At 39.5% G+C, this 16,420-nt stretch overlaps 1 protein-coding gene across 1 annotated transcript in view; it reads left to right on the plus strand.

The window, feature by feature from the left end:
- The window catches only part of mctp1a (multiple C2 domains, transmembrane 1a), a 189,247-nt gene that overhangs the window by 6,703 nt on the left and 166,124 nt on the right, over positions 1–16,420 (plus strand). The window contains exons 3-4 of the mRNA XM_070546081.1: positions 1,148–3,957; positions 5,517–5,588. Coding sequence (XP_070402182.1) covers positions 3,214–3,957; positions 5,517–5,588 — 816 coding nt within the window. The 5' untranslated portion in view covers positions 1,148–3,213. The remainder of the gene's footprint in view (positions 1–1,147; positions 3,958–5,516; positions 5,589–16,420) is intronic.

A 16,420-nucleotide genomic window follows, 5' to 3' on the forward strand; every position in this document is an offset into this window, starting at 1 on the left:
AGTGCTTTGCACTACAGTGTATCATTCATCCATTCACACCCTGGTGGTGACGAGCTACATTGTAGCCACAGCTGCCCTGGGCCTCACTGACAGAGGGTTTGAGGTTCATGTGAAAATCAACAAAACAAGTAAACCTGATCCCATATTTGACCCATAAATCGTTTTTAACATGATTAAAATCAGATCACTAACAGTGCTTTTCTTTGCCTTGTTCCACAGTCTCATTCAGTGTGGGTGTGCCTGTTTGTCAGCTGTGATGGTGCATGGTTTATGGACTTCAACTGAGCCAAACTAAGATATTTACCAACCTGCTCCAGTGAACAGTTGCAGCCAAAAGCAATTCAGTCGATTAAATGTTCAGCACTTAAAATTAGAGATCTATGAATAGATTCTCAATAATTTTAGGTTACAAAAACCTTTAATAGAAGATTTTTTTAACATTTGTGTCATTTTTTTGTCTTTGGATTATATAAATAATACTGAGGAGTTACACCGCCGCCTTTTAGTGATGCCAGAGGGAAGAAGAAATTATCTTTCACATGAGTTGGAGTCCCATCAGCGACACATTGGTTTCGCTTCCCAAAGTGGCATCATGGAGATGCTCTTCTTAGAGCAGCTGGGTGTGACAAATATGTTTTAGAAGAGCCCAATGACTGCAAAAAAATGGACTAACTCTCTGTGCCGTTACCCGTAGTTTGCTGAAGAGCTGCCCAGTGGGCGGTTCCCAACTCCGCCATCTTGATCATAACCCCATATGTCGTCACTTCTAGGAAATACAAAAACAGAGCTGAGGGTGGGGCTGTGGTGAGGGCAGATGATTGACAACCATCCAACTCTGAGACGATGTAGCTACGAACTAACTGAGCTAACAGAAGCTAACGAAGGCTGGGTTTCAGTCAGAAAATTGCAGTTGAGTGTCTCTCTGCCTTCAATCTTTAACACGTTCAATGTGAGGCAGAGACTGGCACCTTCCCTGGAGCAAGCAGGAGGACAAGCCTCTAGTGCTAAAATCTCATCTGCTACCTGTCAATCATAAGGACATACTTCCAAGCTCATTCACGGATGAGTCACTAAATGTACCCCTCTCAGAATTGTCATGACGGTAAACCTGACCTATTAAACCTAAAATGTTTTTTTTTTGTGCCAGGCTGTAAACATTAACATGGGAGGCAATGGGAACTTGCTCCTATCTGAATCCAGCCCCTAGTGGATGAGCGGAGAACTGCAATTTGGCAGGCAGAGTTTACCCCCTTGGAAGATCCTGGTGATTCTGGCCTCCTACACCAGTGGCACCCATTCAACCGAGTTGCCTTGATCACAGCGGCTATAAACATTCAAGACAGAGCCAAGTGGAGGAGTGCAGTGTTTTCCCTTAAGACTGACATGGGGATTAAACTCTTTTGAAAGAAAAAAACCAAATCTATTAGTTTTGGACAAAGGAATGTATCTAAAGATGTTCACAATATACGGAGTTTGGTCAAATGCTGAACAAGATTATCTTCATTCTGACTGATATAATGGCAATGAAAAGAAGCTGAATTTACATAGGCATTTATTAAATCCTATATTTTAGAAATCTTAGTCTTTACAAAGTAAAAGATGCAGAAACATTGATAAAGAATGTAAAGCAACGTTTCCTTGCCCTGCAATTTTTGCATAAGCCTTCAGCTGCCCTGGATGCAAGGATGGATAAATCCTCTTTTTCAGACAGGACTGGACTTTCAGCATCAACTCATGTGTGTCAACTCTCCTGAAGTATCACAGATGTCCCTGAAGCTGTGTGCTGATAAAAGCAGCTGTGAATTGGTTTCTTATCAAAAGAACCAGGATCATTACAAAAGGGAGGCATTTAACCTGCCGACTCATCCGTTTTACACACAGGACCAACGGGAAGGTTTATGGCAACTGATGGCTCGCTTGCTTGGCTTGCATTCTCACAGCTCCATTTACTTAACAAGAAAATGAGGTTTAAAGCACATTGCTGTCTGTTTTTGTAATTAAAGTATTTAGAGACTGAAAAAATACCTGAATCTGTAAAAGAACTTATTGGTTGTGCATGTTTTTTGTTCAAACCAAATACCAGTGAAATAAATTTAGGATAAATACTGCTACTTCATCCTCCTACACTGCTGAAGGCTGATCACCACATTATAACAGGTTTGCTCACAGAAGACGCTGTGACTCACAGGTTACACCACGGTGGCATCATATCAGTAAATATTGAAACGTGTGTCTGTTCTCACAGTTTTTCTGTATTTCAGCTATGAAATTTAAAGAGATAATTTATGACTTTTTTCTTAAGTTATAGTTAGTTGATACAAAATATATTGATGAAGTTCTTTGCACGAAGTCCCTTTCACGAAATGTGATTTGAGCAGTTTTGTTATTGATAGTTTCATACCCGAATGAGCCGTTTCAGGGCTAAAAAACAAACTGGAGCTGGCCACGCCCCAAAGCTGCTAGAGGCTGAGAAGCTACCACATCTGGCTGCTCCCCCAGCAGCATCTTTTCCTTGCATGTGAGAAGTGGTTCTATTCTACTCCCCCTGTTTGTGACATCACAAATCGGGACTTTTTGAAACGGATTGTTTTAAGGACATAATTCTTCAAGCCAAACTCTGACAGATAACTGAATGTTTGGAATGTTTATAGAGGCAGTAGAGACACGGCAGCATAAATGGATGCAAAAGGTGAATTTTGCAAAATATGTTTAAAGTCTAATATGATGTTAGGACAGTGCACACACTGTAGAAGCAACAAGAGAGGCAGCAGCTAATGCTGCATGTGCCCATGGGCTAAAGTCTTGCTAACTGTTGAAGAGAAAACATATCTACTTAGAATCTGCAGGAGCAATCCCATAGTTGCAAAAATTTTCCAAAATATACCATCACACTCACTGAGTGTGTGATTCGGATATGCAGATTTAAATCACCATACAGTGTCAGGCTACAGGGAAAACGCCAGATAGGGAGGGGATGAGGTTCACCACTGAATTAACAAACATCTCCCACAAGGTAGTGAGGTTGGTGTTACGAAATCACCAGGTCAACTAAGTTGCGCGTTTGGCCAGAAGGAGGCGCGGTGCGCCTTTCGTCCTTCATTTGAATTCAACAATTAATGCGCAAGTTTGTACAACCACACAGAGGAAAGAGCAGAGACTCGCAGGCATGCGCAGAATTTAGTAGATTTAAAGAACTCTGCCAGAAGTGACTATATGTTCTCCAAAATTTGCGCTGAGAATAAACTTCAGCGCAAATTCAAATCATCCGCACCTGCTTTTCTACAATTTGCAGCTCTCATATCACCACGCCGCGTGTATTCATCGTACTGCTCAAAAATTATCACCAGTGGAAGAGCACACAAGCTGCAGCAGCCGAACTGTGACATCTCTCCAACATTACGGACTTTGCTCAGGCTGGCAGGCTGCTGCACAGGCACCATGGAGAAAAAATCACCAAAAGCGGAGGGCTCCGCCAAGAGACACGAGTCCCTGTCCTACCAACGGAGGATGTGGAAGAATTTCCAGGAGAAAACCAAGCCCTGGCTGAGTCCTAAACTGGGATCGGAGCGTCGAGGAGCCGCCGGAGGCGCAGAGGGGACTAAAAAGGAATCTGGGCTGTGGATGTTCAAGAGGAAAAAGAAACAGTTGGATCGGGTGTTTTCGTCGTCACAGCCGAACTTATCCTGCTCCGCGCCGGTGTCTTTTGATGGAGACATGTCCGCAGGAGGTGACGCGGCCGCAGGAACGAGTTCGGACGTGCAGACGAGTCTTGGCACAGCTTCTGGAGCCACGGGCAGCAAACCGGAGCTGACGGCCCACGGAAGCCCCAAACTCCTCGTCTCACAGCTGATGGTGCAACAACAGAAGAGCTCCTCTCTCGGTTCGGCATGCTTCGAGAAGCTGGTGGTGGATCCGATCATGTCAGAGGATCGGCTGCGTAAAAACGCAAGTGATTCAGTGAGTAGAGATTCGTGCAGGACGGGACGCATGTAGGTCATGTGCATTTCTGTGCGTTAATGCAAAGATGCTGTGGAAATGATGAGGTGAACTGGGCTGAACGGATCTAGATTTAGGGAGACGAGTTTCAGGATGATGGTGCTGCAGCTTAGCTGCTCCTGTCATGTGATGCTTCACTGGTTTTTTTTACTCTGTATTCCTGTGGCTCGTGACACTCCATTGGTCTGAGTACAACCAGTGTCAGAAAGCCGTATGAGATCATCAGCCAGGTTATCTGATACTGGAATCATTTCACGTTAATCTACAAATTGTCACATTTTGGATCATCTTGTATCATTTAAAGTCTCTGAAGTGCTCTGGTGTGTTGCTGCCTCCTGCTGTGACACAGCTTTTGCTCAGGTGTTTTAATGGAAAGTCAGTTTGCAAACATATATCATCATTTAGTCATTTTGTTGCCTCCAATACTATTTTTTAACCAAATAACCTGTAGCTTTCTGGAGCTCATCCTGCAAGCCTGGACTTCTTTTTCTTTCGTTTCCAACTGACATTGATTTAAAAACAGACACAAATATTCAAGATAGTTTCCAAATAGGTTCTGTCATACGCACACATATGTGTATGTATATATGTGTATGTATATATGTGTATGTATATATATAGATATATGTATATATATATATATATATATATATATATATATATATGTGTGTGTGTGTGTGTGTGTGTGTGTGTGTGTGTGTGTGTGTGTGTGTGTGTATGACTAATAATAACAAACAGTGAGTCGTTTATGTCATTAGGACCTATTGTGTTGGAATGGTTGTTTTGATTCGATGCATGAGAATGAAACAGTTTTGGAATTAGCTTCAGAGCTTCACTCTGTGCGTTTCATCTTACGGCATTACTTCTTTTTTTAACCCAGCTAACTAGTTGTTTTTTCTGATGTTTTGTCTTCCTGCTTGCTGCTGTTGAACAGATGCTTGTATTTAAAGTCAGCATTATTTATGTCACAACTTCCTCCTTTGTCATGGGCAGCAGCATGTGCTGTAAGCGTTGGTTGTTTGTTAGGGTATGTCTCTGGGTGCAATCTGCAGCTGCAGGAAGGAATAAAACTATCGTACATTATGGGATTTATGGAATGATTGATCGTACATCATACAGAGGGCCAAATTATCCCACAAATCTGGCAACACTGAATGAAGAAAGGGAAGGAAAATCACCCTGTTTAGCATTTTGTAGTTATTTTGACTATTTGTAAAACACAAATATAACTCATTTAACCAGCATGTAACACTTGGGTATTCTAGAATCAACGATATGTTAAAAATCTTTTAAAAAGACAAGATAATTGATATTTCTTAATCTTATCTATAAACGGCTGCTACACTTTCTGCTCTTTTGCCTCCACATATAAAATAAAAACACTGGAGCTATGTGAAGCACTGAAGTGTTTTCCTATTTAGATGGCAGCAGTTACTGCAAAGCGTCTAATCCCAACACTTTAAGCTCTTAGCCTCTTTCTGAGCTCCGTCCAGAAAGTGATTTAGCATATCTACTCGCAGGTGTTGGCACAAGGTCCAGCCAATGAATCTCATGGAAAAGTGCAACCTATTCAGCTGAGGAAACATGAGAAGGTGAGCCTCATTGGCTTAATTTGAATTCATCTCACTGCTTGGTGAGTGAAGTATACGGTTACATAATAGAGCTTCGGTGTACAGTAGCTGTCTTGTTTGTCCAAGCTTTTGTGAATCCTCTGCTTTGATAGGGATTGTGGCACATTTGTGAGATCATGGACTGAGAAGATAGTGAGTAAAACACACATGGCACTAATACAGAGTGCAGCTAAATATTGCATTAACACACAAGATGTGCATGAAAAAAGGTTGCATCTTTGTGCGTTCATGCTGCTGAAGCCTTTACATGCAACACTCCTAAATGCACTTTACTCCAGTATTACATAAATAAAACTTCCTAATATTAAAGCAACATAATATTAAATATAACTTTATTTGGTCAAATGAAAATGAGAATTTGAAAGAACTTTTGGTTTTAGAGTGCGGTGAAATAGCTAAATGCAAAAGTAGTTTTATTACAACTCAGCCGAGAATAAAAAATAAACATTTTACTTTTGCTTTCAATGCAAAGTAGATTTAAATAAATTTGTATTCATGCATGCAACAGTGAAATAGCTTTTTGTAAAAATAACTTCCAGTTTTACATATCTAAAAAGTAACAAAGCTCCAGATTGAACACTGCTATTTTTGAGTTTATTTTATGTCAAATATATATTTTAGATGTAATTAGGTCCTAAACCCATAATATTTTAATCCCTTTTTGCATAAAGGGAGGTTCTATCAATAAATTCTATTCTACGGAATTCCTTTGATCTTTGTTGAACATAAAATCATCTTCACAGGGATGTTTTTTTAGTCTAACCCCTAGTCTCTGCAGCATAATATGTTTGTCATTCCCCAGCTGACCAAAGCACCTAAACTTTGTTTTTCTTATGATTATTTTATATCTAACGTCCAGGAATGATCAGTTTTCACCTATAGATTGACCTAAATGCCACCGGTCATCTGCAGACACAGATTCCATTCTCTAAAATGGAATTTACATTCTGTCTTCCACCAAGCCCAGAAGATTCTGCAGCTCTGAACACATGATAACACATTGTCAACAAACTGTTCCCGTTTCAAGGCCTAAGCTTCCCTTATCGCTTCTACAGGATTCCTCATGCCTCTGAATAAAGTGAACGTTTTCAGCTCATAAGTTAAATAATCATTAAATAATAATATGGTTGAATGAACAAATGTTATATGAATACTAATGAAATGTTTTGATTAATCTGTTTCTAGTTCATTGAAGTTGAAATGAATGTTATTACAATGAAACATTTTGATATTATGATCAGTAATGTTTGATTTAACAAGTGAATCATTATCTACACTCACACACAATTATCATAAGATGAAGTGAAAGTAATTTCTGCACATAGATATTTTCTTACCCACAAATCAGAGCATCCTGTATCTGAAAGAAGGCGTGATGTTCTGAGGTTTGTTTGTTAACACCTCTTAACATGGCACGTCCCGATTGGCCAAGTAAATCATAATATGAGAATATTAAAACAGAATCACTTACGGAGTGATTCATCATTCCAGCATTCTGTGAGATTCAGCATTCTGTTAGCTGAGCTAACTCTGGCCATCGGAGGGAAACTCTGCTCACACTGCATCTCTTGACAAGCTTTCGACAAGCTAAAAGCTGCCTTCAGAGACACAGCAACTTGTTCCTTCAGCTATTCCAAAACAGCTGTTCTAGACGCAACCTAGTTCCAACCTGTTGTGCCTGGTGACATCTCTGGACTGGAGCGTCGGTGCTGCGGTTAGTGTACTGAATCTCGGTGCCCAGAGGTCATCCGACCCCCCTGACCTCCGGATCTGCGAAGAGGGTCTCCAAAGAAAGGGTGAGGTAGACACAGCATGATTGCGTCTGATGCCGTTTTGATAAGAACCAACTTCCTGGTTTAATACAGACCAAATTCTTTCCACACCCAGAACTCAGTTCTTCTAGATACAAGGTTCTGATAAAACACATACATCACATCCCATCCACTTAGATTCATCCATCACAGTAGCCTTAGTTAACTTGTCAAGTTTTTAATTGTTTAGAAAATAAATTTCTTACCTTTTATAAACTTGACTCTGTCTGAACTTTAAACTGGTCATGCTCCAAAAATGCAAATTTACAAGGTAAAATAAAATGATTCTAAAACTGTACAAAAAAGCTATCTTTTTCCAAAATGCAATATTTATTTTTGCTTACCTTGTAAAATATAACAAATCTTTAGTTACCTAACAGTAGCTTTGAAAGTAATACAGTCAAATACTTTAAGTATGTGTGGAAACAAGTTTAACATTTGAGTCCTCAACCTGTTTAAAAAAAGTGCCTCAGATTTCTTACAAAGGAAAATGTGTTCTCTCATTTATCAACAACTTAAAATGAATGCATGAATAATCCTGAGTACTTACTTATCAACTTAGAACATAAATATGATAACATCTCAAATTTCTGAGTATGAAACTAATTACATTCAAGTGTCCACTTGTCAGCGGATTCAAAAATAAATCACTCCAATTTGTGGGACGACAAAAGTAAACAGAGTACTAACTCTCCTAACAGAGATCAAAAGACAGACAAAAGTGCATCTCAAACCTGTAACATGCCAAACATTTGAGTTCTTGAAATCGATTCTGACTCTTTATAAATAAGAATCCTGATTCAGACTTGAATTGATTTTTTTCAGCACCTCTATATATATATATATATATATATATATATATATATATTACAGTCTGAAGGCAATTTAGATTCCACGCTGTGACTTAAATACTTACATACTTAGTACTCTGTTGGTAGAGTTTGCTTCTAAAATATTCATCAGTACAACCTGAGAAGTAGGTTTCTGTGTCAGAGGGACTCCAGGGCTCAGTGTTAAACATACCCAGTGTAATGGCTGTTCTATGCATTTCTATTCATGTAATCTGGCAGATTTTTGTTTATAGAAAATGCACCAACCTCAGAAGACCAGCACTGGTTATTGGTTATACCCTACATGAGCTACTGTAGCTGTGGTGCATTGTGGGGATTATTTATTTTATTCTTTACTTCAAATGACCAAGTTGCAGAAGACAATTATTAAAAAATGTAGACATTTTAGACCAGGGGTGTCGAAATCAAATTCACACTGGGCCAAAATGAAAAACTGGGATGAAGTTACGGGCAAAACTCAATATTAAAAAAAAAAAAAAGACGGCAATGTACACATTTTCCTATGAACAGTTGAACCTTTTCATTTGGAAACAAACTTATTTTTGTAGTAACACTGAATCTGCAATAACCAAATTAAACATGAGCAAGTCGATTTTAAATAAAGCACACATCAGTGGTATTCGTTACTTATGTCTCAATTTAAAAAAAATATTCCTTAAAATCTGCAGACATTCAGCATTTCTTCTTATTTTGTATTTTTTGAATCTTTTAAGTGTTTCTATTTTATGTTTTCTTGTTTATTTTTTATTTTTTACTCTCCTTTGTTGCTCCTGTAATGAATGCTATTGCTGATGTGACACCAAGCTTTCCCCACTGAGGGACAATTAAGGGATTTTCTATTTTATTTCTATTCTATTCTTCTGTTATGACCTCAACCTGGTCTAGGATCCTGGGAGGTCTAACACAGAAAACGTGAGAATAAAAATAAAAGAGTTGACACCAAGTCACAGCCAATGAAGTCTGTTTTATTAACATAAAGCGTCCCTGAGGGAGAAAACTTATAATCAACAGAGTTTAAAAAAGGGGAGTTTAATTTATGCTGGGGAAAAACTGAGGCTTAAAGTAACTTAAAGAGCAATGTTATTTCTCTGAGAACTAAAACTCTCTGGTTCCAAAAATGGAGGCCAGAAACAAAAGAAGCTTGCCCGGAGGCCTTACCCAAAAGTCCACTGGTGAACTTAACTCACCCACACAACCAAAGCTCTGTCAAGAGCAAGAGAAAACCGAATCTCAAAAACCTAAAGGTTTTCCTATGCAGGTGGAACCTAAATCCGGGGGCAACTATAAACTCCAAAAGTTCTCAAAACACAAGTCTCTCTCTCTCGTTAATTCTCTCCTCTCCAGTCCTCCTCTCCAGTCCCCCCTTCTCCAGTGCAGCGGTGATTTTTATCTGCTCCAGCCGGGGGATTCTTGATGAGAATCAGCTGCATGAGTGAGGCCGGGCGCTCTCCATGGTGCTGACCATGGTGCTGAAAACAGAGCGGAGTATAAGCCGGGTGCCGGGTAACTCAGGGCTCGTAACATCTTCTATCTGTAATCTGTCCTGTTTTAAAGTAGGTGAAATCTTTTTTCACAGGCCAACAACATAAATAAAAATAGTAATCCTCTTAATATGAAAATGCAATATCTCACCTATTAACTTTCATGCTTTGGAGCAGAAAAGGTTAATAAAACCAAAATAATTCAATCCCAGTTTTCTCCCCTCTGATTTCCTGTGATGCTCCTGTTCCAGCCAGACCTGCACCTGTGGGGTTGGGCTCTGAGCTGAGGAAGGAGTTCATATGAGAAACCGTTGCTCACACAGGTTGGTGCTGCTGGAAATGAGAGCATCTGGACCACGCAGTTGTGTCGGGGACGGGGAGGGGGATAAAAGCTGCAGTAGCCACAGAGTCATACTGACTTGAGCGTGTCGCTAAACTGGAGTTAAATCATCTCGGTCTGGAAGTTGGTCGTTGCGCTTTCTATGTCAGCAGCAAACAGATTACTGAGCTGTTAAAATCCATTTCTGGGCTTCAAAATTGGCTAATTGCTGAGTAAACGGCGCTAAGAGGAGTGTTTTCAGTTTGTCTGAGGCAGAGGAGGTAATGCTGCAGACGCTGATGCTAGTAGCATGGACGCTAATGACTGTAAAGATACTGGTTTTTCTCCTTGAAGCATCAACATATTCCATCTTTGTTGAAACACCCTTCCTTCTGCATCAATCTTTCTCTTCCTGGACATTTTGGGATGATGTGCATTAATTAAACATGCAAGTGGATACACAGCAACCTAGTGGCACGTCACTGCACTGGGAACACAATCGCCATGCATTATGGGAAATGTAGTTCATAGTTAATGTGCACTTTGAAGAGGCATCAACTTATTTTAAGACACTTGAATCTCTCGCACATCGGGCCTGCGGGCCTTGTGTCTGGCCCATGTGTTTTAGACCTTTCTACAGCAGCTACTGTGCTCATTTGCAGTTACAGAAATGAGCTAATGCTAGTCTCTAGTGTCTTTGTGATCATTCACACAGATATCTGGAAACAACTTTTGGCCTCATGCCGTAAATGTCTTACTGCCAGCTGAAATTAGGATCCATTACAGCTTTAGGGACCATCACTTCTAACATGAACATGATTAATGCTGACTTAAATTCTGTCTGCACATTATTAACACTGTTTAATCATTGATAAAAGCATAACTGATTATGTTAATACATATTAACTCTCCACTTTGTTATTAAGTGACTTGCATCAGATCTGTATAAATGACCTGCAGGAGAGGCGTTTAGAGTGCTTTATGTAGCTGCACAGTTGCCCAAAATTAACATGTTGTTACACAGCAGTTGAGTTGCTTTTGATTTTTGTTCTTTTAGGAAAGCCAGAAGCTGAAATGTATTTTCTGGGCTTTGATGTGAGTATTGATTGTTTAAAAGTTCAGCTCACAGTTTAAACAACATGTTATCAAAGAAGGATAGGTCACAACTAGGGTTGGACGATAATTCAATAGTTCAATATATCTATCAAGACATGTGGGGTGATAGAAAGATATATGAGTAGATAAAACTTAGATTCAAAAGTTTCCTTTTATCATTATAGCTTTTTTTCATTATAACCTATTAGGTAGCAGCATACTAGACACACTACTTACTATTAACCAATCAAAACCACAGACTCGGGCGCGCTAATGGGCTTGACACACGGGAGGCGACAAACGACCGCGATCAGTGAAATTTGTCGCCGTCGCTTTTATTACCTGACACACGGGAGGCGATCTGCGGCAGCGGCAAAGCCGTCTACGCGTTCTGTTCCATGGCGAAATCGAAACTTCTGTTGTTTTTCTTGGCTGTGTCAGGTTGGAGGGAATTAAGGTTATTTAAGCAGTTCAGAGTTAATAAAGCGGTAGATATGATGTTTCACTAGGTGCTGTTAGAGTTATGTGAAATCTTACTTGTGATTTTACTATATAAAACATAATAATAATCAACTTCTCCTCCATGTTTGCTTGGAGGTGTACGGAGCATCCTGTCCGCTCATTGGTCAGTGAATGAAACCTCCGTTGATTGGTCCTCGTCCGAGCGACAGCGATGAAAAGTTGAAAATGTTTCAACTTTCTGGGATCGCGTCGCTGGGTCACTTGTGCACGACACGTGCACGAGCGCAAAATTTCACACGCACGTTTTTCGCGTTTCGCTTGGTAGGAGGGAGACCCGCGATTATCGCTTTGTCGCGCATTTCTCATTGAAAATAAATGGAGGAGAGGCGATGTCGCCTCCCGTGTGTCGAGCCCATAAGTCACCAGGCCCTCCCCTCTCAAGTCAAAACAGAGCATGAGGCAGCAAGATGTTGCAGCAAGAAGAGGTGGAGAAAAAATAAAATACCACAGTTAAAATGGCAAGGGCTGCACGTAAAATATATTTTCCATAACTTTAAAAAAAAATTCTATATTTATCAATATTGATCAATATAACATTTTTTAATCAATATACATTTTTTCTATATTGGCCAGGCCTAGTCACAACCTTTTTCTGTTTTTCTGTTCTGAGACAAATAAAAATAAAGTTTTACTCCCACGGTAGATCTGTAAAATAATCTGGTGATCAGAACTGGTCTATAGTTGGACTATCAAAGTCAGTTTTATTGTCAATTCTACCACATGTGCAAGACATACAGAGAAATGAAATTGAGTTTCAGTACACACAATTCAGAGATCAGACATACATGGGCAAGACACATGACAAGAATTGGTGACTGTGGTCCTTCGCAACATGAGTTGCACTACCTTAAAATGATGAAAAGGGAATTACATGAGGTTAAATTGGGGGAGGGAAAAAAAGGCATACCAGAGTTACTCCCAGCAGGGCGTAGCTTTACTGTGCAAAAAAAAAAAAAAAACCCGCCTCAAACATATAAGCACGAACATCAAGGTTCACAACATTAGACTCCGATAGTGATTCCCCAGTGGGAGCAGCCCTGTGTGGCACTCAGCCAGCTGTATCCACAGGAGGGAGGGAGATTTAGAGGAGCGCAGATCATATTGGAGTTCCTGCAGATTGATGACCTCACTGGGCAGAAGTCCACAATCTGAAGGCGGAGGGGTAGGACGGGTTTTCACAGCATCTGTCTGCATTCCTTCCTTTGTAGGGGTTGTTGTTAGCAGCTCAAGGCTGCCTTGGCATCAGATTTGGGTAACAAGACCGTGTTTGGGTCAGGCAGAGATAATTTTCCTCTCTGCCTTCAGTCTGTAACTGGTCATTCCAGTCCTTCAGTGAAGCCAATTTAAGTTATTAAACATCTCCACACTGTCCGGTGACCCTCTCTGAGATGACATCCATTTTGCGCACTAACACCGGTAACGCAGCTAAGACATTGTCCAGCTTATGATTCACCTCGAGTAACGTCCCAGTCTGTGAGGTCTCCACCTGGGCGGTGATTCCCGTGGGTGTGGGTCGCCCTCCAATCGCTCCTGTCTTCCCAAATTTCCAGAAAACCAGATATCCTCCCACTCCGATCAGAAGAAATCCAGTGATCATCAGGCCAAATATCCACATATCTTCGACGTCCTCAATGGACAGCTGAGAGAGACAAACGATCCTCCACACCTTCCAGGAATCGAGCGCATATCCCGCTGCGTGTGTCCCTTGCAGGCAAGTGGGAGCCCCCTCCTCCGTTCTCATCGTAGAAAAAATCTTATCAATCGCATTGAATGACCAATTAATTAAATCCATTTCTGAAAAATAGGGATTTCCAGAAGAAATGCAGAGAAGCGCTCTGTAGGAAGACAGGACAAAAGAGCCTTGGGAAAAAAGATAAGGGAGCAAAAGCAGAAACGTCTGTGCTCTGTGAGTGCCAGGAGAAGATGTCTATCAGCAGAAACTCAAGAATGAACATATTTTCATTGTTGTATATGCAACAATAACCATTCCTACATATTTTTTCTGGTCCATGAGCTCAACATTGCTAAATAAACTCCAACAAAGAGATCTCACATGTTTGCTTTTACTTCTAGAAAAATAATTTCTGTCAAAGATGCAATAAGTTAAATCACAAAACGGTCTAACTTCTCAATCATGTTGGAAGGAAAGTTACATTGAATCTGATTTCCTTTTCAGTAGGCTAATGGGTTGTCAGTTTTTTTCCCTTCAAAAATGGTAAAGAAGGACGTAGGGTGCTTCTTTACCTTACCTCGATGCCTTGGCCTCACCCCGTTTGCCTAAGATTTATGTCATCAGGAAACGCCTATGTGTGTTCCAATGTTCATGTTCTACTGAGGCGTCTGTTCTCCGTTTGTTAGCTGTTTAGCTAGCTAAGCAAGGATACACAGGAGGTGTATTGTAGCCTGGCCTTGGTGAAACTTTTCCCAGAATACAGTGCTGCATTTTCTAAAGGATGGCGGATCAGGAGTCGGCAGCTACTTTGGGGGCAAATTTCCAGTTTAAATGTAAGTCAGCTAATTGTAGCTATTGGGCTGATAGCTGAAAAGTTTTATTTTTTAATATCCTAAGTAGTTATCTATAGTTGTTTAGTTGCTTATTAGTTGCAGCTTTGATGGCTAGCAGGTAGTAACTTGCTTACGTATTTAATTTAACCAATATATACACAATTAAAAGTAGTAAAAGGCTCGTTATACATTTATATTGAAACTTATATGTATAAAATATAACGTTACCTCACTTGTCACGTGATGCAAGTCTGTTACATTGAACTGTTTTCTTTGACCAAGGAAGGACAGTGTCCTCGTAAGCAAGGCGACTTGACATCACCAGTAGTCTTTGTTTACAATCTGTCCCTCCTCCATGCTTCCTAGTTCAAGAGCCAATCACATGTGAGCCCACAAGGTTGCCAAGTCTGTGCTGCTGTAGACAGATTGTAAGCCGATAACAGGAGCAACCCAGACGTAAAAAAGGGGCAAACGATATTAGCAAAAGAAAATTAAACAATATTTGTGTTTTTCACTAATATCTGATAAGGAAGGTTAGAAGCTAACACTGAGCTAACAATGCTAACGGTGAATTAGAAGAAAATAGTCTACTCTAAAAATCTCAAGCTACTTTTTACCAAAATCTCGTTATTACGGTGAAATGCATTTATCTACTCATCATTTTACGTGTTTGACTCGTCTTAGCTCGACATCTAGAATCTTCTGGTGCTGACCCGTAGCAGGGAACAGCTGCTCAGAGCAAACTTGTTTGTTTTGATAGATGGACTGCAGTACCCAAACCTGATCACATACCATTCTAAATCCATGCACCTTTAAACCTAAACAAAGTCAATGAAATATAAATTGTATTATATTGTCATTCTTTGAGACAAATCAGGATTTTTCCAAATGTGTGTAGGTCACAGCTGTACCAGAATTGGAAATCTTAGGCTCTTGAAACGAGAAATAATGCATTCTAATTAAATCCTGAGTTAACAGCTTCTGACTGACATTTAAAGATGTTACCAAAAAGCTGGGAATGATTTCAGATGTATTTGTGCAAAGACCTTCATCCTCTGATATATTAATATTATTCTCAGTGGTGTCAAAAGTAGTCACATTCATTACTCAAGTAAAAGTATAGATACAAGGTTTTCAAAAGACCCTTTTAGAAGTTCAAGTATCAAAAGCTTTTTATTCAAGTAAAAGTATAAAAGTACTGGTTTCAAAACTACTTAAAGTAAAAAAGTAAAAGTAATGTAAGGGAATAAAAATGACATTAATGACATTAATAAGCCTGGGTCATGCTGTAGGGCCTACAGTCCACACACAGCTATACAACATACAGTTACCAATAGGCTTTGTTCAGCTGCAAAAGCACCTGGTTCTCTAAGTTCTTTGAGCTAATGCATGCTCTTCTTGGCCTGAAGATCAGCCCTGCAACACTAAACAGTCTTTCACAGGCTGCTGAGGCAGACAGTGCCGTATTAACCTTAAGTGAAAGCTGGCACAGCTGGGAAGGACCTCAGCACCTCTAATGTTTCTCCTGGGCACCGAATGTACGCATCCAACTGAAGTAGGTTTTTGAGTTCTTTTTATTTTTTTCTCTTTATTTGTTTCATTCAAAGTGTTAAAAAATATAAATATACAAAAAAAAAAAACATACACAAACACCAAACAATTTGAATGATAAAGGGCAGAAGGAAGAAATATCTTATTATCTGCCCCTATTTACAAACCAAACTTTTTAATAATACTTCCATACAATTCTCAATAAACAACATAACAAAACAAAACAAAACACAGATTCATTTTATATTCTTTTAACTTACAGACCTAATCAGACACCAACTGAATTTAGGCTATTGTAGTTCTGTAATACACTTGATTTGATACATTTTTTTTAAATATATTTAGTGACTTTGATTCTTTTATGCCTTTGGTAAGGTTGTTCCATATTATCACGCCATTTACCGAGATAGTCATTTCCTTCATTGTGGTTCTAAATTTCGTTTTATTTTTAATACTTAGTTCCTTTTAAGAAATAATTACTGACTCTTTTTTTCAAACATTTTCTGAATGTTGGTGGGTAACGTATTGGTTTTAACTTTATACATTGTTTGCAATATTTTCATATTCACTAGATCATAAAAATTCAGTAGTAGTTGATGAATAACGGATTGGATGGATCTCTATATTGATTGTTATTAATGATTCTCAATGCTCTTTT

This window comes from Nothobranchius furzeri, chromosome 17 (assembly GCF_043380555.1).
Source record: "Nothobranchius furzeri strain GRZ-AD chromosome 17, NfurGRZ-RIMD1, whole genome shotgun sequence".
NCBI classification, from domain to species: domain Eukaryota; kingdom Metazoa; phylum Chordata; class Actinopteri; order Cyprinodontiformes; family Nothobranchiidae; genus Nothobranchius; species Nothobranchius furzeri.